At 39.2% G+C, this 22,661-nt stretch overlaps 1 protein-coding gene across 1 annotated transcript in view; it reads left to right on the top strand.

Annotated features, from left to right (window-relative positions):
- spata17 (spermatogenesis associated 17) overlaps positions 1-22,661 on the top strand; it is a 306,947-nt gene that overhangs the window by 57,564 nt on the left and 226,722 nt on the right. The window contains exon 4 of the mRNA XM_063057259.1: positions 11,770-11,820. Within this exon, the coding sequence (XP_062913329.1) occupies positions 11,770-11,820 (51 nt within the window). The remainder of the gene's footprint in view (positions 1-11,769; positions 11,821-22,661) is intronic.

Below are 22,661 nucleotides of genomic sequence, written 5' to 3'. Positions count from 1 at the left end.
TGTGAAGGTTAAGTAATTGGGTGTATTTAAGGTAGAGATAGATAGGTTCTTGATTAGCCAGGGCATCAAAGGGTATGGGGAGAAGGCAGTGGAGTGGGGATGACTGGAAGAATAGGATCAGCCCATGATTGAATGGTGGAGCAGACTCAATGGGCCAAATGGCCTACTTCTGCTCCTGTATCTTATGGTCTTAGCGTCTCATAATAAATCAGCCATGATGGAATGGCAGGGCAGATACGATGGGCTATGTGGCCTAACTCTGTTCCCATGTCTTATGGTCTTATATTCAAACCACACTGAACAAAGGTAGTTGCCAGACCACAGAATTGAAGACCAGAGTGTTTTAATCTAAAAGCAGAAAAAGCGGCACACCTGAGGACTGGGAGAAATTCAGAGTCCAGCAGAGGAGGACAAAGGGCTTAGTTAGGAAAGGGAAAAAAGATTATGAGAGAAAACTGGCAGGGAACATGAAAACTGACTGTAAAACCTTTTATAGATATGTGAAAAGAATAAGATTGGTTAAGACAAATGTAGGTCCCCTACAGACAGAAACAGGTGAATTGATTATGGGGAGCGAGGACATGGCAGACCAATTGAATAACTGCTTTGGTTCTGTCTTCACTAAGGAGGACATAAATAATCTTCCAGAAATAGTAGGGGACAGAGGGTCCAGTGAGATGAACTGAGGGAAATACATGTTAATAGGGAAGTGGTGTTAGGTAAATTGAAGGGATTGAAGGCAGATAAATCCCCAGGGCCAGATGGTCTGCATCCCAGAGTGCTTAAGGAAGTGGCTCAAGAAATAGTGGATGCATTAGTGATAATTTTTCAAAAATCTTTAGATTCTAGATTAGTTCCTGAGGATTGGAGGGTGGCTAATATAACCCCGCTTTTTAAAAAAGGAGGGAGAGAGAAACCAGGGAATTATAGACCGGTAAGCCTGACATCGGTGGTGGGGAAAATGCTAGAGTCAGTTATCGAAGATGTGATATTTGGAAAGTGGTGAAATCATCGGACAAAGTCAGCATGGATTTGTGAAAGGAAAATCATGTCTGACGAATCTCATAGAATTTTTTGAGGATGTAACTAGTAGAGTGGATAGGGGAGAACCAGTGGATGTGGTATATTTGGATTTTCAAAAGGCTTTTGACAAGGTCCCACACAGGAGATTAGTGTGCAAACTTAAAGCATGCGGTATTGGGGGTATGGTATTGATGTGGATAGAGAATTGGTTGGCAGACAGGAAGCAAAGAGTGGGAATAAACAGGACCTTTCAGAATGGCAGGCAGTGACTAGTGGGGTACCGCAAGGCTCAGTGCTGGGACCCCGGTTGTTTACAGTATATATTAATGACTTAGATGAGGGAATTAAATGCAGCATCTCCAAGTTTGCGGATGACACGAAGCTGGGCGGCAGTGTTAGCTGTGAGGAGGATGCTAAGAGGATGCAGCGTGACTTGGATAGGTTAGGTGAGTGGGCAAATTCACGGCAGATGCAATTTAATGTGGATAAATGTGAAGTTATCCACTTTGGTGGCAAAAACAGGAAAACAGATTATTATCTGAATGGTGGCCGATTAGGAAAAGGGGAGGTGCGACAAGACCTGGGTGTCATTATACACCAGTCATTGAAAGTGGGCACGCAGGTACAGCAGGTGGTGAAAAAGGCGAATTGTATGCTGGCATTCATAGCAAGAGGATTCGAATACAGGAGCAGGGAGGTACTACTGCAGTTGTACAAGGCCTTGGTAAGACCACACCTGGAGTACTGTGTGCAGTTTTGGTCCCCTAATCTGAGGAAAGACATTCTTGCCATAGAGGGAGTACAAAGAAGGTTCACCAGATTGATTCCTGGGATGGCAGGACTTTCATATGATGAAAGACTGGATTGACTAGACTTATACTCTCTGGAACTTAGAAGATTGAGGGGGGATCTTATTGAAATGTATAAAATTCTAAAGGGATTGGACAGGCTAGATGTAGGAAGATTGTTCCCGATGTTGGGGAAGTCCAGAATGAGCGGTCACAGTTTGAGGATAAAGGGGAAGCCTTTTAGACCGAGATGAGGAAAAACTTCTTCACACAGAGAGTGGTGAACCTGTGGAATTCTCTGCCACAGGAAATAGTTGAGGCCAGTTCATTGGCTATATTTAGGAGGGAGTTAGATATGGCCTTTGTGGCTAAAGGGATCAGGGGGTATGGAGAGAAGGCAGGTACAGGGTTCTGAGTTGGATGATCAGCCATGATCATACTGAATGGCGGTACAGGCTTGAAGGGCTGAATGACCTACTCCTGCACCTATTTTTTATGTTTCTATGTTTCTAATCTTTACCAGTGATTCCCAACAAGGGGGTGGTTACGTGTCCTCAAAGGACATTAGGGGAAATAGAAATCATCAAGGGATGTTCAAGATTCTTGGGTGCAGAGTTAAGCGGCACCCTAACTTGAGGCACAAGACCTGACTGACCTTGTCAACTCACTGCCATCACCAACATCCGATGGACATTCCCAGTTTGTGTTAATTTTTTATTTTAATTTAGTCCCATTAATGTTGGATAAATATGTACATTGCAATCTGTATGATTCTCAAGGTGGTGAAGCCTTGAATTCTAGTCCTGCTAAGAAACAGAAACTATAGAAAGTGCTATCATACAGTGTTACATATCTGGAGTATGGATTGAAAATTGGCTGGCTGACAGGAAACAAAGTGTAGTGATTAACGGGTCCCTTTCGGAATGGCAGGCGGTGACCAGTGGGGTACCTCAGGGTTTAGTTTAGTGCTGGGACCGCAGCTGTTTACAATATACATTAATGATTTAGATGAAGGGATTAAAAGTAACATTAGCAAATTTGCAGATGACACAAAGCTGGATGGCAGTGTGAAATGTGAGGAGGATGTTACGAGAATGCAGGGTGACTTGGACAGGCTGGGTGAGTGGGCGGATGCATGGCAGATGCAGTTTAATGTGGATAAACCATAGAAAACCATAGAAATACTACAGCACAGAATCAGGCTATCCACTTTGGTGGTAAGAACAGGAAGGCAGATTTTTATCCAAACGAAGTCAAGTTAGGAAAAGGGGAAGTACAATGAGATCTAGGTGTTGTTGTACATCAGTCACTGAAAGCAAGCATGCAGATACAGCAGGCAGTGAAGAAAGCTAATGGCATGCTGGCCTTCATAACAAGGGGAATTGAGTATAGGAGCAAAGAGGTCCTTCTGCAGCTGTACAGGGCCCTGGTGAGACCACACCTGGAGTATTGTGTGCAGTTTTGGTCTCCAAATTTGAGGAAGGACATTCTTGCTATTGAGGGAATGCAGCATAGGTTCACAAGGTTAATTCCCAGGATGGCGGGACTGTCATATGCTGAAAGATTAGAGCGACTAGGCTTGTATACACTGGAATTTAGAAGGATGAGAGGGAATCTGATTGAAACACATAAGATTATTAAGGGATTGGACGCGCAGGAGGCAGGAAGCATGTTCCCGCTGATGGCTGAGTCCGGAACCAGAGGCCACAGTTTAAGAATAAGGGGTAGGCCATTTAGAATGGAGTTGAGGAAAAACTTTTTCACCCAGAGAGTGGTGGATATGTGGAATGCTCTGCTCCAGAAGGCAGTGGAGGCCAAATCTCTGGATGCTTTCAAGAAAGAGATGGATAGAGCTCTTAAAGATAGCGGAATCAAAGGTTATACGGATAAGGCAGGAACTGGATACTGATTGTGGATGATCAGCCATGACCACAGTGAATGGTGGTGCTGGCTCGAAGGGCCGAATGGCCTACTCCTGCACCTATTGTCTATTGACTATTCCGATTCCATCAGATCAGTGATGCCACATGTGTCTTATTTGTAATACTGTACTGTCTAACAAAGGCATGAAACCATCAAGATGGCAGGAACACTTCCATCAAAGATGCCCTGAAAAGGCTATTTATGGTATTACTCAGTTCCAGAAGATGAAAGAAGCATTTGAAAAACATTGTACCCTCGAGTCATTTGCCAAGAAAGCTAAAAATGACCTTGATAGTAGTCTTACTGCTTCTTATAACAGTTCCAAAATGATAGCAAAATGTGGAAAATCTCATACAATCGATGAAAGATTAATAATGCCTGCTGTATCAGAAATGCCCACCAATGTTCTCAAATTGAATACGAGTATTTTAAAATTAATTCCTCTGAGTAATAACTCTGTAGCTCATCGTATTGACAATATGAGTGAAGACATTGAGTATCAACTATACACAGAGCTACAAAAAACAGAATTTGGGAGACAATTGGATGAATCAACTGTGCAAGACAATGAGACATATTAGTGGCATACTTACTAATAGCATTTTTATGTTTTATCAAAAATGGAAAAGTTTATGAAGAGATTCTCTTTTATAAAATGTTAAAAACAAATATCAATGGAGAATCAATCTATGATGAGCTCAAAATGTGCTCATCAGTTATGCCAAGATAACGATAAAGAGATTGAATGCTTTTAAACATTCCTTTGATCTTTTTGACACTATGGATTTTTGCTCAAAGTCGACAAGAACTTGGGAAATAAGATTGAATTCCTACGTGGAGATGTGGCATACCTAGCTGATCTGTTAGACAAAATGAACATTCTAAATATGAAACTGCAGGATGAAATTTCAATTTAATCCAGGCAAAAAGTGTAGTATCCACTTTTATCAGAAAATTGGAAATGTTTAAACAAAACCTTTGGGGAAGAATGTTCTCACAGTTTCCCTGAATGGAAAGTATGGCACTCTCTTTCACAGATGGTGATTTGCAAGAGCGGTGCTTGCACCTGCAGTCACTGAAGAAGGATTTTCAGAATCTGGAAATTCCAGACTGGGTAATTAACCCATTTCTTTGCGAAGTGGAAGAACAGGAAGAGAGCTTGCAAGAAGAAATTATCGAAATTCAGAATGATGAAGAAGCAAAAATGCTTTACAAAAATGTCAGTTTTTGTGGCTACGCTGTCATACAAAGTTTCCTGGTCTTTGGAGAAGAGCCAAACTGATCTTCGTTGCATTTCTATCTTCCTATCTTGTTGAAAGAGGCTTCAGTGCAGTGAACACATACTCAGAAAAGCAAACCACTTGGACATTGTTAAGCATGGGGACTTAATGCTTTTGCTGTCACAAATTGAACCAGATATTTCAACTCTTGCTAAAAATTGTCAAGCTCAATGATCACTTTGATATTGAAGTTGCTGTACAGTGCACAAGTACTGTGTGAGCTAGGTTTAAAGACAAATAAAAACTTAAAATAGAATCATTTTTCTCATGTTAGCATATGGTAGACTATGGGGGTGCCGAAAAGTATACTGTGCCTGAAAGGGGCGTTGGCAAGTATGAAAGTGCTTCCGGGGTGACGTTGGGCTCATAAAAAATTGGGTTACATTGAGCAATACCAATATCAGGCTAACAGACTGGTAGTTTCCCGGAGGAACGCAGCAGGTGAGGCAGCATCTATAGAAGGAACGGTGCCATGGTAGTTTAGTGGTTAGCATAATGCTATTACAGCTCAGTGCATCTGCAAAGAGTTTGTACATTCTTTCTGTGACCTCATGAGTTTCCTCTGGGTGCTCCAGTTCCTCCCACAGTCCAAAGATGTTCTCTTTTGTAGGTGAATTGGTCATTATAAATTGTCCTTTGGTTAAATCGGTAGGTTGCTGGAAGACGCAACCTGATCTGTGTCTCTAAATAAAATAAATAAAAAAATAAATGGTCAACATTTCGAGGCAACACCCTTCAAACCTCCCCGTATTTTCTGTTCCGTCTTTCTTAAGTAATGGGAACTCATATGCTACCTTCTAGTCTACAGTAATCATTCTAAAATGCATAAAATTGGAAAATGATAACCAAGGTATCTGCCATATTCATAGCCACATCTTTCAAAAGTGCAATAAGTCCCAAGGGCCTGATGATCTGGATTTCAGATTTTGGTCATTTTTTTTCAATAAAGTTAATTTTTTTTACTTGTTTATTTCTACTGATTTCTTCCTTATTTGCACTAAGCACTTAGTTCTCCAGTTTTTCTGAGAGTTTCTTTACGTCCTCCTCCGAGAAAATAAGCAGAAAGAGTTTGTTTAGGTCCATGGCCACTTCCTTATTTCCAATTGTTAATTCTCCCATTCCTGTAAGATATCCATATTTGTCTCACTAGTTCCTTGCTTTTTATTTACTTTTTAGAGGGTTTCAGTTTGCCCTAATGTTAGTTAACTTTCAGATTCTATTTTCCCTTTCTTTATCAATTTTTATTTTTTGGTTATTGTTTGTTGAATTCTAAAACACTTCCAGTCCTTAAGCTTCCTGCTTATTTTCTGACAGCCATATAACTCTGTTTTAGAATTTAGTATTATCTTTAATTTATCTTAGATTCAATGTATTTTCCCATATAATATTTAATTCTCCTACACTCAAGGCTGGGGTGTTCCTTTTTTGCATTTTTGTCCCTTAGAGGAAAATATATTTGTTGCAATTGAATTATTTTTATTTAATCACTAGTCATTACTTGCATGCTGCCATAGAGTTTAATGTAGTTCTCCACCATACCCTCACTAAACTCCTCATACCCTCTCATTTTTTTTGGTTTAGATTGAAAATCCTAATTTCAGATTGAGCCGCATTTTTAAGCCATAGAAAGTTTTATATGGTCATTCTTTTGGAGGTCCTTTATAACAAAAATATTAATTAAACCATATTCATTGCATTGAAAATAGTATGATCTAAAATGTAGCCACATTTAAAACACGTTTCTTTGTCTTGTCTTTAATATACTAATTTAGGAATCTATTTTGTTTACATTCCAGGAATTCATCCTAGAATGGATTGTACTACAATTTAGACTTGCGCAGTATATGTGCAGATTAAAACTGATTGATGCATTTCTACTTATGCTGCACTTTGCAACATTACCACTATTCAGGGGACTTCAACTGACTTTGATTATTATTTTCTGCTCTATGGTGAGCTCCACCCAAACTGGTTCTAACTTTATTCCACAATCTACAGAGCCAAGATCCTTTCTAGTTTCTGCACTGTTGGCATCCTTTCTTAACAATACCACTCAATCACATTGAAAACTTTGGAATATCTAATTCCTAGATTTGGTCACCTGGTAGCTATGGTTCTGAATGGCTTTAAATTAAGTTTATTTTAAAACATTTTTCTGTACTCTAACCCTATGTGCTGCTTGCATTTCTTTTCTGCTACTAATCTATTTTGTTTGAGATGGTGTACATAGGAACACTCCACTCAAACTATGCTTTGTTCTTGCTGTCCACAGTCTTATACAGTATCATTGCTGGATACTTGGATGTACTGAACCTTCACCTCACCTCAGCGGAAAAAGCCTGCTTGCATTTACCCCAATTATACCCCTCATAATTGTGCGAACCTTTATCAAATCACCCCTCATAATTATGTGAACCTTCATCAAGTCACCCCTCATAACTGTGCGAACCTTCATCAAATCACCCCTCATAGTTGTGTGAACCTTCGTCAAATCACCCCTCATAGTTGTGTGAACCATCAAATCACCCCTCATAACTGTGCGAACCTTCATCAAATCACCCCTCATAACTGTGCGAACCTTCATCAAATCACCCCTCATAGTTGTGCGAACCTTCAGCAAATCACCCCCCATAATTATGCGAACCTTTATCAAATCACTCCTCAGTCTTCTACACTCTAGGGAATAAAGTCCTAACCTGTTCAATCTTCCTCTATAACTCAGGTCCTTAAGTCCTAGCAACAGTTTTATAAATTTTCTATGTACTCTTTCAAACTTGTTTACATCTTTCCTGTAGGTAGGTAACCAAAATTGCACATAATACTCCAAATTAGGCCTCATCGGACTTAACCAACTTTATCATAAGATCCTAACTCCTGCATTCAGTACTTTAATTTATGAAGGCCAACTTGCCAAAAGCTTTTTCTATGACCCTATATATCTCTGATAATACTTTCGAGGAAATATGGATCTATATTTTCAGATTGCTGTGTTCTATTACACTCCTTAGTGCTCTGCTGCTCAAGTTGTAACTCCTACAATAGTTTGTCCGTCCAAAGTGCAACACCTCACACTTGACTGCATTAAAGTACATCTGCCATTTTTCAGCCTATTTTTCCATCTGGGCCGGATCCTGCTGCAAGCTTTGATAGTCTTCCTCGCTGTCTACTACACACCCAATCTTTGTGTCATCCACAAGTTTACTGATCTAATTTACCGCATTATTATCCAGATCATTGATATCTATGACAAACAACAACAGACACAGCACTGATCCCTGCAGTACTCCACAAGTCACAGGCCTCCCGTCAGGGAAGCAACTATCTACTACCACTCTCTGGCTTCTTCCAGGAAGCTGGTGTCTAATCCAATTTATTTCCTCATCTTGAATGCCAAGCGACTGAACCTTCTTGACCAACCTCTCATGTGGGACCTTGTTAAAGGCCCTGCTAAAGACTATGTAGACAATATCCACTGCTTTGCCTTCATCACTTTCCTTGTAACTTCCTCAAAAAAACCTCAATAAGATTGGTTAAACACAATCTATCATGTACAAGCAACACATATCAAAGTTGCTGGTGAATGCAGCAGGCCAGGCAGCTTCTCTAGGAAGAGGTACAGTCAACTTTTCGGGCCGAAACCCTTCGTCAGGACTAACTGAAGGAAGAGCTAGTAAGAGATTTGAAAGTGGGAAGGGGAGGGGGAGATCCGAAATGATAGGAGAAGACAAGAGGGGGAGGGATGGAGCCAAGAGCTGGACAGGTGATTGGCAAAAGGGATATGAGAGGATCATGGGACAGGAGGCCCAGGGAGAAGGAAAGGGGGGAGGGGGGAAGAAAACCCAGAGGATGGGCAAGGGGTATAGTCAGAGGGACGGAGGGAGAAAAAGGAGAGAGAGAGAAAGAATGTGTGTATATAAATAAATAACGGATGGGGTACGAGGGGGAGGTGGGGCATTAGCACAAGTTAGAGAAGTCGATGTTCATGCCATCAGGTTGGAGGCTACCCAGACGGAATATAAGGTGTTGTTCCTCCAACCTGAGTGTGGCTTCATCTTTACAGTAGAGGAGGACGTGGATAGACATATCAGAATGGGAATGGGATGTGGGATTAAAATGTGTGGCCACTGGGAGATCCCGCTTTCTCTGGCGGACAGAGCATAGGTGTTCAGCAAAACGATCTCCCAGTCTGCGTCGGGTCTCGCCAATATATAGAAGGCCACATTGGGAGCACTGAATGCAGTATATCATACCAGCCAACTCACAGGTGAAGTGTCGCCTAGTTGGAGGAACAACACCTTATATTCCGTCTGGGTAGCCTCCAACCTGATGGCATGAACATTGACTTCTCTAACTTATGCTAATGCCCCACCTCCCCCTCGTACCCCATCCGTTATTTATTTATATACACACATTCTTTTTCTCTCTCTCCTTTTTCTCTCTCTGTCCCTCTGACTATACCCCTTGCCCATCCTCTGGGTTTTTTTCCCCCTCCCCCCCTTTCCTTCTCCCTGGGCCTCCTGTCCCATGATCCTGTCATATCACTTTTGCCAATCACCTGTCCAGCTCTTGGCTTCATCCTTCCCCCTCCCGTCTTCTCCTATCATTTTGGATCTCCCTCTCCCCCTCCCACTTTCAAATCTCTTGCTAGCTCTTCCTTCAGATAGTCCTGACGAAGGGTCTCGGCCCGAAACATCGACTGTACCTCTTCCTAGGGATGCTGCCTGGCCTGCTGAGTTCACCAGCAACTTTGGTGTGTGTTGCTTGAATTTTACAGCATCTGCAGAATTCCTCGTGTTTACTATCATGTACAAAGCCATGTTAACTATCCCTAGTCAGTCCCTGTCTATCCAAATACTTATATATTCAGTCCCTTAGAATACCTTCCAAAAATTTACCCACTAAAGATGTCAGGCTTACCAGCCTATAATTTCCTGGCCTATTCTTAGAGTCGTTCTTAAACAATGGAATAACATTACCTATCCTCCAATCCTCCGGCTGAGGATGTTTTAAATATCTCTGCTAGGGCCTCTGCAATTTATGCACTTGCCACCCACAGGGTCTGAGAGGATCCTTTGTCAGCACCTGAGGATTTATTCATCCTAATTCCTCAAATCAGCAAACTCCTCCTCCTCTATAATCTATATCTGCTCCATGGTCTGAATGCTGCTTTGCCTCATTTGTATAGACTCTGTGTCTGTCTCCCTAGTAAATACAGATGCAAAAAATCCATTTAAGATCTCTCCCATCTCTTCTAGCTCCATAGATGACCACTCTGATCTTTCAGAGGACCAATTTTGTCCCTTGCAGTCCTTTTGCTTTTATGTAATATATCCGCAGAGGCCCTTGAGGTTCTCCTTCGTGACAGTGTGTACTTTTGTACTGGGCAATGCAAGAAATAAAATAAAAATGTATTCTTTTTGCTTATTTATTGAATGTGGTGTTCCATGAAATACTGACACTTATTACTCATTCCCGTTCCCCATGACCTGGAACAAGAGTTAAGGGTCAATCACATAAGTAGGTCTGGATTCAAATTTAGACCAGACTGAGTAAGAATAGCATTAGTGAATTGGTTAGGATTTCATAACAACTTGTAGCTTTATGATTACCACTACTGAGACATTTTTGTTTTGATTCCAGATTGATTTAATTACTGGAATTTAAATTGTTGTGGTGGGTTTCAATTTCATGCTCGTGGATCAATGTTCTGAAACGCCGGCTGCCAATCCACTAACTTATTCAATGCGCTACTCTGCTGACTACATTACTAAATCTGTGTTTGAAATTCACTTCTAAACAATCTATTAAACAACTAGATTAGAAGGAAGATTTGAATATGCATACTATAATTCACTTCAAAACATTCCAAAATACTTTACAAAGAGACAGGATATAAAAATGATTCAGTAAAGCAAAAATGCAATAAAATCCACACTTTGGAATGAATGATATATGTCAAAGTTGCAGTATTTGCAGGGGTCATTTAATGAGAAAGACATAATGATGGGTAATGTAGATGAAAAATATAATTGTTCTGCATTTTAAAATTTAAATAATACTACAAAGTCTATTTTCTTTAATTGCATGTCTAGTTGGTAAGTGTTATATAGGCCTTGTTTTCAATACTTGATATATTAGCACAGGCTAAGTAGTTTAAATATTGCAAGTTTTATAATACTAAAATATATATATTAAGTGATATGAAATTCATTGACTGCTCAATTGTTCTCATGAGGCCAAGTATATGGGGTTTTGTACAGATGGTTGGAAGGCATAATTTTTATTCTTGGGCACAGATATTCTTGAAGAGTGGAAGGTATAAAGCATGAGCTCTTTGAAATTTTAAATCAACCAGACATTGTGAAATGTAAATTTCCTTTATGCAACAGTGAAACTCTTTAAAAGACCTTGTGCCTAAAACTCTACAATACGGATTGCCATCAGCGCTTGTGGATATATCTTTTATTTTTGTATTTCTGGTCTTAGTAGAGTAACATTGATCATGAAACTCAGTGCAGATCTTTTCATGATGATTTATCTGCAACAGCATGTAATTTGAATATAGTATGTTTTAATGGTTACGTTTGCATTATAGATAAAACGATAGCTGCCTTTTAAATGTACAGTTGGAGTTTTTCTCTCTGTGAATGCATTTCTTATTATGTATTATTTATAAAGATTCTTAACTTTTATATGTCAAATTTGAGCTGTATCTTTCTGTAACTACAGTCTGTTCTATCTTCTTTAATTCACAGAGAGCATATTTTATTATGAAGATGAATTTCTACAATGAAATGGCTGTCAGGGTAAATATATCTCCCTCATTATTCAACAAATGATGGCATCAAAATGTTCTCTAAATATGCTTTTATGCTGTATTTGGTAATCTAAATCAGAAGCAAAGTGAGTATCCATCTGGAAAAGTGCCAAATTCTTTTGCTTAATATGGTTTGGAGGAAGGAATTCAATTTATTGTATAAATTGCTCTGGAAGTGTATTTCTACTTAAGAAAACTGTTTAAAATGTGGTAGAATTTTAACAATATGCATGGATGATCTTTAATACTTCAAATATGTACAATCTATTAATCCATATTTTGTCACAATTATGCCATCTTGTGGGAATTAAAAATAGAAGAAACTGATATCAATTTAGCAATTTTAGAAAATAATTTTATTCAACACACTTCTTAATTTTTGACATCACTTATAAAATTAGGTAAAACCTGATAGGCAAGAACATTAATATTTGCTTTGGAAGATGGTACAGCTGGGATTTTTTTAGAGAAAAAATAAGGTCAGAATGAGCAATGTCAAAAGTTAAACACAATTCTAAGCGAATTTGCTGAAGAAACTACATATTCATGAATTAGTATTGTTATACAGAAAAGTTGTCGGAAGTATGTTTGGCTTGTATTTCTTGATGCAATAAGATTTTGATGCATTCCAAGCAGACCAAGTTCAACTGTGGAATATAGTTAGACTAGAACAGAAAAGAAAGTAAAAAAAAAAGCCACATGAAACTCTCCTGTACACTCAGTACCTTTGCCAGGTACTTTGCCAAGAGACAGATTAGTTGAAACCTGAAAGCAAGTTGTTTCCTGTCCTTTAAGTAAGGTGACGAAAATAATAGAAACATAGTAATAATAATCAACAAGAAATTATATTAAAAAAATGAATAACACCAATTATACAAGAGCTGCCATTTAATTCAACTACAGTATTTCATTGCAGCTGGGAAAGGTAAACCAATTAAACAGCTACAGTGGGTATGTCAATGGTAAATTAACCAAAATAATTAACTAAATGAGGCACATTTAAAACAATTTCATATTTTAATACTAAATAAATAATAAAGTTTATCAAACAGCTGTAAAAATATGCTATTGGTGTTCAAAAAGTGCTCTTAAGGAAGAAAAAGTCTTTGACTTTGGATGCTAAATTGATTGATGGACCCAGAAAATAAGTGTCAGGATTGTAATGCATGATTGCAATAGAGGCAGCATGCCAACTATACACCACTTGCCCATTACAATAATTTTAGTATCCAGCCATTGATAACCATATAACGGATTGACTGCCACAGTGAAGAAACATTGTTGTGAGATTCTTGCTCCAAGCCATCATCTCTTGAAGGGGAGATATCTGTGACTACACCAGCTGCTAACAGTAATGTGATAGGCAACACTGAAGAATATCTGAATAGTGAAAGGAAGCAGGTTACAAGATTTTTCAAATACTATACGTGCATTAAGAAATCTAGCAGACTCGGTTTGATTTGAAATATCGTTGATGGGTCTAGAGAAAACGTTAGATTAGATTAGATTAGATTCAACTTCATTGTCATTGTGCCGAGTACAGATACAAAGCCAATGAAATGCAGTTAGCATCTGACCAGAAATGCAAAGAATAGTGTTATTTACAAAATAACTGCGAATAAAAAGTAAGTGCTACAGCACACAAATATAAAAGTACTGAGACAGTACAACATGGGTGCACTACTGCTTAGCGCTGTGATGTGAGGTTCAGCATGGTTACAGCCTCACGGAAGAAGCTCTTCCTGTGCCTGCTGGTGCGGGAGCGCACACAGAACTTTTCCCAGAACTTGGACTCTATCCTTTTCATTGAGGCCAACTTCAATTATGATCCCACATCTGATTTACAGCTTACAAAGTACATGCAGCATGTACCCATTGATGGAATACTGCAGTGAAAATCAGATTTTTTTTGAGAACATATCTCGCTTCTGAACAAGATCAGCAAAGTGAATGAATATTTCTTTTGCTGCAAATAAATTCCTGCATTGAAGCTTGCAGGGTATCAGAAAAATCCTGCATTCTGTCCTCTAACAGGTTATTAGACCTAATGGGGTGGTACATCAGGGTAATTTCAGTGGGTTCACAAAGTACAACCCTGCTTATCTTCTTTCTGGAAAATGGCAATTCCTATATATACTTGTCCAAATTTCTTTTAAATATTGTAATTGTATCAGCCTCTACAATTTCTTTGTCAGCTTATTCTACATACCCACCACTCATTTATGGAAGAAGTTGGTCCTTGGAACCCCTTTAAATCTTACCCCACCACATTAAATCTATGCACTTAGTTTCAGACTCGCTTACCCTGGGAAAAAGACTATGACTATTCACCTTACCTATGTACCTCATGACTTTATACAAGTCACCTCACAGCCTCCTTTGCTTCAGGGAAAAAAAAATCAGCCTGTCCAGACTTTCTTTGAACCTCAATCCCTCCAGCCCTCCTAACATTCTTAGGAATCTTTTCTACATCCATTCCAGATAGATGACATCATCCCTATAGTTAGGCGATCAAATCTACATATAATATTCCAAGTATGCTGTCACCAACACCTTGTGTAACTGTAATCTGACATTCCTGCTCATCCTGGCTGATGAAGATAGGCATGCCACAAGCTTTCTTCACCACTTTTAGGGAAGCATGTACTTGTAATCTTAGGTCTCTCATTCAACAACACTCTCCAGTGCCTTGCATTTTACTCTCTAAGTCCTGCCTTGCTTGATCTTGTCCAAATGCAATATTTCACATTTATCAGAATTAAATTACATTTGCCATTCTTTTACCCACTGGTCAGTTGATCAAGATCCTGTGTAATCTTAGATAACTTTCTTCACAATTTTTAGTGCAACCTGCAAACTACCTAACTATACTGACTACGTTCTGATCCAGACTGTCAAGGCAGTTAGTGATCAACAATGGATTTAGCACTTATGTCTGCAGTACACTTCTGGTCATAGGCATCTTCTTAAGCAAAAGACCTCAGATAGTCAGAATGCACAACCGTGTTCCTTCCTCCCATAATCCTCAACATGAATGACCCCAGGGCTGTGTACTGAGCCCATTGCTATACACTCTGCTCACACATGACTGCATGGCCAAGCACCCGAGTGTTTATATTTTCAAGTTTGCTGGTGACATAACAGTGAAGGGGCCCATCCCCAACAATGATGAGGTAGCTTACAGAAAGGAAGTAGAAGAACTGATGTCCTGGTGCTAGGTAAATAACCTTCCTTGATGCCAACAAGATGGTTGTCTTGGAGATGGTCAAAGGAAATGGTTACCTATTTCAGGAGAACTTCCACCACTCACTGTGCCCCTTTTTACGTGGCGGCACAGCAGTGGAACCTGTGAGCAGTTTCAAACTCCTGGAAGTTGCACATTTTGCACAAACTCTCATGGTCCCAGAAAGCATACTGTACAATCAGGTAAGCTCACAATGCCTTGAATTCCAGAGGAGACTGAAGAGAGCTACGCATATCTATACTCATGTCATTTTACAGATGTGCAGAAGAGAGCATCCAAATGTGGTACAGAAACTGCATTGTAGCAGACAGGTAGGCTGGTCAAAACTGTTTTGACGGCGTTGACTAGTTTTGACAGGTAGTCAAGACTCCCCAACTCATCATCAGTACCAGCCTACCTGCCATCAAGGACATGTGTACAGAAAGGTGCTGGAAAAAAACAGTGACATCATGTAGGATCCCACCCATCCTACTCTGGACTGTTTGTCCCTCTCTCATCATGGAGAAGGCTACGTAGCATCTACATAAAGACCACCAGACTCAAAAACAGTTACTTTCCCCACGCAATAAGGCTGATCAATACCTCCACCCTCTAATCTACCATTACTTTATAATTTTCTGTCAGTCACCATATGTACAGACATTCCTGTGTTTAGTGTTACTTTATGGACATACAACCCCCTATCTATGATATATAAGCTATCTTATGTATTCATACTTATTGTGTCTTTATTGTGCTGCATCAGATCTGGAGTAACAGTTATTTTGTTCTACTTGTGTACTGGAAATTATATTAAATGAAACCCCTTTTTACTGAGCATCTCTGGAAATGCGGTTCATTAACCCCTCACTAACAGCCACTGGACTCCGCAGTGAGAAACCCACCTTTTCAGGTTCTGTATATCTGAGGTATATACAACTTTGGTCTCGCCAAACCCATGAGGTTGGGATGTCTTACCTACCCAAACCCCAGTTTGTGTGAATGCTGTGAGATTTACTGCCCCTCTGAAGTCACCCTTCGGCAAGAAATAACGGATCGTACACTACATACAGTTATAAAGAAGGTATATTTATGAACATTAACTTAACCAAAGAGTTATTAGAGAAAAGAAAGAAAAAACAAAAAGGGCCTATTATAGTTAAACAGTCAAATGTGCACATAAGTTGGAGCTCATCTTGAATTTGTCCAATACTCAAGTGCTGGAGCCTCGGTCCGCATGAAAGCGCACACCACCTCCCGAATGTCACTCGAAAATCATCTCAAACAAACAGGCTCTCCCACGGGAGTATTGGTCCTCCCTCCTTGAAGTCATTCATCTCCACAAAGCACGTTATGCAACAGTGATGGCATCCTCAGCCATCTTCCCTCCTGCCTTCTCCCAGCTCCCACCAAAAAAAGACCTCGACCCGCACCAGTGTCCCTCACAAAACCTGTCCACCCAGTGTTCCCTGGAACCTTCTCCCAATTCCATCATCCTGACTGGCTGACAGCACATTCCTAAGTTGAACAATAAAGCCCTTTATCTCAGTTCAAACCCAGATAGGCTGAGAGCAGAACAGGCTGCTCTTACAGAACTGCTAAAATGAAATACCTACAACATAGCAGCAAAAATCTTAACCAGGATGTTACGTAAACAATCTTGAATCTTGAATCTCCAATATGAAAAACCAGCTTCCACGCAACCTGCCTCCTCTATCAAGTCAATTTTGTATCCAATTGGCTAGCTCATTTTGGATCCCATTTAACCCATGATCACTGTATACAATTACTGGAAGAGCAGTCTGTCCAGCCTTCTGGCCTGAATATTTCATCTTGTGCTTACACGTATTTTTAAGTTAGAATGAAATCATCCTCTAGCACTGTTTCAGGCAGCACAGTCTTAATTAAAACAGAGAAACATTTCTCATCATCATCTGGAATATTCTGTATGGTTCTGATTTATATCTCTAAAGTAGGATTATTCTTGATAGTGAGTGCAGCAAGGAATCAGAAGATTAGCAGGCTTGATAAAGGGGGGAGGTTTGTGTTTTTAGTTAGGGAGAATATCACTGTGATTTTTAGAGAGGATATTCTTGGAGGAACATCTAATGGGGGTATAGATTGGAACTTAGAAATAAGAACAGGATGAGCACTTTGATGGGGTTGTATTTTAGGTCCCATCAATAGTCTGTGGGAGCTAGAAGAGCTAGGAAGATCTCCGATAGCTGTAAAGTTAATAGTTGTTATAGTGGGTGATTTCAACCTCACTTTTTTGGGTGGGTCTACCGCAGTAAAAAGAGTTTTGATGGGATGGAATTTCTTAAATACGTATATCTAGAAATTTTTTCTCTATGTAGATGGCCCGACAACATAGATCATTGAAAGCAATGATACAGGTAAGCAGGATGATGCAGAAGGCACTTAGCTCTCTGGCATTCATCAACCAGGACAACAAGACAGGAGTTGGGATGTCATGTTACAATTATACAAGTTATTGATGAGACCACATTTTGAGTACTGTTTGCATATCTTGTCACCCAGCCATAGGAAAGATGTCATTAAGATCAAAAAGGTGAAGAGGAGATTTATAAGTATACCTTACTGGGACTGGTGGACTTGAGTTATAACAACAAGTTGGATATGCTGGAACTTTTTTTGCCTAAATAATAGAGTATTGAAGGATGACCTTCGAGATATATAAAATCATAAGGGAGAAGATAAAGTGGATGGTCACTGTGTTTTTCCCAGGGTAAGAAATCTAAAACAAGAAGGCAAAGATTTAAGGTGAGTGGCAAAATGGACCTGACGGGAATCCTTTTCACATAGAAAGTGGTGGAACAAGCTGCTGGAGGAAACTGTAGAGGCAGTTACAATTACAATGTTTAACAGACATTTGGATAAGAAAAGTAAGGCCTAGAGAGATGTGGGTCATTATGCAGGCCAATGGGACTATTTGCACATCTTTTTTGACATAGATGAATTAGGATGAAGGGCCTGTGTCTGTGCTGTATGACTCCATAACTAACCTAGAAGAGTTTAAACAGACTAGGTTTCTGCTCTCTAGTTTTACAGAATGAAAGGTAATCTCATTTCAGTGGGCAAAATTCTTCTGGGTTTGAAAGGATAGATGTGGTGTTGATGTTTCCTCTGGCTGCTATATCTAGAACCAAGGGCCACAGCCTCAAAATAAGGATAAGGATGAGGAAAAAGTTCTAACTCAGAGGCTGGTGAACCTTTCATGTTCTCTACCAAAGAGGGCCATGGAGGCTCAGTCATTCACTATATTCAAAATGGAGTCTAAGTAGATGGTAGATGTTAAAGGAAGTGAGAGATTCTCTGGGTTGGCTCCACCTTGCTTTGGTGTTCTTATATCAGTTTAGGATGTAAGGAGTTTTGGGGCCTAGTATTCCATTGGGCTAGTTGCTGCACGGTATTGTCTTAAGTCCCTGTCATAATGACAAGGATATATGAACTTACTAACTTCAATATTCTCAATTCTGACATTTGCCTATAAAGGAAATACAGATAATGTCTTCCCAACCTTTCGCCTGCGCCACTGATTATTGATGGAATGGGTCTCGAATCTCTTTTCTGCAGTGAGAAGTATATTCTTGCCAGAACACGTAAGAGATTTTTGCCTTTCAGGAAATAAGTTTTCTGGTGATAACATTCCAGTATCATAAGGATATGGTTCGCCAGTTTTTCAACTACTTCTCTCTGGCAGATATTGTCAAGTCTGGGCAGACTGTTGCTGGCCTATTAGTTGCTGGATACATGAGTTTCCAGAAATGCCTTGATATTTAGTTGGAGGATACATTTTATCACAAAGTATTATTTGTTATTTGTCTTTAAAGTTCAGAAACCTCATGGCTCTTCACTGATATTTGACCTGTTTCTCAGACAAATATTAGAATTGGATTTTGATTGCTTCCTCTGATAAACTATGTCTTGTTTTTTAGTGCATGGATGCATATAAAATCAGTCTCCTACTACATCCAACTTTTATATCATCAGGAGTTAAACAGAATTATTCAGAGTTAAACAGAACTGTCTACTCTTCCTTTCCAATGAAGGACAGATGTCATCAAAATTACAGAAATAACTTGTGAAATCTTTTAAAAAGTGGTTGGGAGACAAAATTTCCCAACAGAACACTGGCATTTTATTACTTGCTTTGTAGAAGAGATTTTCTATATGCTTTTTGTAGAACAAATAATTTTGGAATCTTTATGCTAGAAACTTGACTTAGTAGGGATTTTGCCCATCTCTGGAGAGCTACATGCCATAGGTTGAGTCCAACGTCTTTGAAACAAGCAAAGATGTTCTAGCTGATGGGGTTCCAAGCCAGGGAAGTTGTTGAGGACTGCTTTGGACTCATGGTCATGATATCATTAAACAAATATTGACACTGGCTATTATTTGTTATATGCAAATTCTGATCAGGGCCTGTTATTGAGAACATTGTTGAATGCAATAATGACCCTGAAATTGCATCCTGATGAATTTTCACACTCTTCATCCGGTTAATACTGGTAATTTAGTGTATTGATTTGGTTGCATTTGGTAACTTACTTTTTCTCAATGGTCAAAGTAAATTTATTGTCAAAGGACATATATGTCACCATATGTAACCCTGAGATTCATTTACTTGCAAGCAATCACAGTAAGTGCAAGAAATACAATAGAATCAATGAAACACTGCACCCAACGAGATGGACAACAACCATTGTACAAAAAATAAAACTGCAAATACAAAAAGAAAGAGGAGAAAATAAATAATAATAATAATAATAGATAAGCAACAAATATTGAGAACATGAGATAAAGAGTCCTTGAAAGTGAGTCCATAGGTGTTAGGAACACTTCAGTGATGGGGCAAGTGAAGTTGAGTGGAAGTTATCCCCGGTTCAAGAGATCGATGGTTGAGGGGTAATGACTGTTCCTGAACCAGGTTTGTCCAGGTCCCGAGGCTCCTGTACCGCCTTCCTGATGGCAGCAGTAAGAATAGAGCTTAGCATGTATGGTTGAGTCCTTGATGATGTTTGCTGCTTTCCTGCAACAGCACTCCATGTAGATGTACTCAATGGTGTGGAGGGCTTTAATTCGTGAAGGACTGGACCATATCCATTACTTTTTATAGGCATTTCCATAATAGGACATCAGTGTTTCCATACCAGGCCGTGGTGCAACCAGTCAATATACTCACCACGGCATACTTATCAGTGTTTTAGGTTACATGCCAAATTTTCACAAACTTCTAAGAAAGTAGAGGCATTTCTGTGTTTCTTTGCAATGGAAGTTATAACTCTGATATCATAACACTGAGGAATTTAAAGTTGCTTGCTGACACCCTCCACCTCTGATGAGAAACGGCTCATGGACCTCCAGTTGCATCCTCTCGAAGTCAATAATCGACCCAATAATCTTGCTGACACTGAGTGAGAGCTTGTTGTGGCACCACTCAGCCATATTTTCAATCTCCCTCCTATATGCTGATTCGTCACCTCCTTTGATTCGGCAAACGACTGATATTTGTTTCTACAATTAGAAATACTACATTCATGGATTAAGTGTCATTACATTTGTAAGGCATTGAGTTTGTTGGTTTTAGACTGACATTGCTTAATAATGAATTTGCATAATTGATTGGATGATTCTAAAGGTCACTTACAAATGACTTTTGGAATGGGATATGCTTGCTGTTGGGAAGATGTTATCTGCTGAGCACACATTTCTTCTATTGAAATCTTCCAACAAGTATTAATCAATGACAAGAATTTTGCCATTCAAATAAGGAGTCAAAAACTAAACAAAGAGACGTGTCCAAAGTTATACTGATTCAAATTGAATTTTTGGATATCTGTTTTTGAAAGGATCAAAAATGCCCACCTAATGAATTTATTACATTTTTCACACAATTGTAATCTTAATATGGTTTTACTCAGCACTCCAATAGATGAAGTTTGCAATTTAATTTTGTATCTGTAAATAGATTACACTACACTTTTGTTTTATTATTCATTTTGACTGCTGTGTCATAAGCTTTATGAAATTATGTTGAAAGCATGCCTTCAATATTTCCTTTTTAAAAAGTGTAACCAGATTATAGTGTATCAAAAAAATCATCCAAATGTGCAGAAATTCACACCACTAAATGGTGGGGCATAAGTGTTACATTTGTTTTTTTTTCTGTTGCTAAATATTTTGATGATCTTTTGCTCCAGTAGATATTTTAGTTTTTATTTAAGTTGTGCAGGGTGGGTGTGGTCTTTGATTATGCTAGTTGCTTTATCAAGGCAGTGAGAAATGCAGACAGAGTCCATCCTGGAAGACTGGTTTTTGTGACGTGTTCAACTGTGTCCACAACCCTCTGTAGTTTATTGTGCTCACAAACAGAGCAGTCACTATACCAAACTGTGATGCATCGATAAGTATTGGTTAGAGTCAAAGAGGACATGCTAAATTTCTTTAGCCTCTGAGGGGAGTTGTGCTGTTCAGCTTTCTTGGCTGAGGCATCAATGTAGTTGGACCAGAACAGGCTATTGGTGAACCTCCTGTTCACACCTAGGTACCTGAAGCTCTTAACCCTCTTGACATCAGCACCATTGACGTAAACAGGAGCATGTGCACCCTCCCCCTTCCTGAACTCAATAACCAGCTCTTTTGTTTGGTTGACATAGAGGATGACACGAACATGATTGTTGTCATGACAGCATGTTACCAGATTCTCTACCTCCTTTCTGTGCTCCAGCCCATTGATATTTGAGATATAGATCATCTGCAAATGCATAGATGGAGTTAGAGCAGAATCTGGCCATGCAGTCATAAATGTATAGGGAATAGAGTAGTGGCTGAGGATGTAGCTGTGTGGGGTACCAGTGTTAAGGATAACCTACTGCCTATTCTGACTTACTGCATTTTGTTGGTCAGGAAGTCAAGGATCCATTTGACTCAGTGATCGTGCTCTTGCCTACAATGTGAAAGCATTAGCATTTAAGCTCCGTTTTCCAGTCAGCCTGACAACTGACTGAAAAACTGAAGGGGTATGGTATTCCAAAGAAGGTGTTGGATAAGTTTCATTTTCTAACATTAAATAGAAGGTATTGGAAATGGTCACTCTTTCAGGTAGTATTGATGTAGTATCAGTTGATCATTTTTCCTCAGAAATGAGGAAGGAGATAAAGCAAATCTTGTGATACAGAGCAAATGGAATGGGAAATAAAGAACAAGAGGAAAGATCTGTGATTTAGTGGAGGGTAGAAGATGTTAAGTAATGTAAATTTGATAGCCAATGGTAAAAGAAGTGATAATAAGATATTGGTAACTAAAGGTACATGTAAGGGAAGTGCGCACGTAGAGTAATCATGTGAAATTATTAACAAAAGGGAGGGTACATGTAGGAATCTGAAATAGAAATGATTGTTATCTATAATTGTTGAATATAAAGAAGGTTGTAAAACACCTGTCTGATGGTGCTGCAGACTCTTGTTCCCTGTTCTAACTTCTTTACAGCCCATTATCTGCATCTTAAAATCTATTTCACCTCTAAATTATGATGAAAAGTCATCATCCTCCATTCTATGATTTTTCTTTTCTCCATTGATACT

The sequence above is a fragment of the Mobula hypostoma genome, chromosome 8 (genome assembly GCF_963921235.1).
Source record: "Mobula hypostoma chromosome 8, sMobHyp1.1, whole genome shotgun sequence".
NCBI classification, from domain to species: domain Eukaryota; kingdom Metazoa; phylum Chordata; class Chondrichthyes; order Myliobatiformes; family Myliobatidae; genus Mobula; species Mobula hypostoma.
Note: the sequence above shows the minus strand (reverse complement) of the source record. Positions and strands in the feature narration are given on the sequence as shown.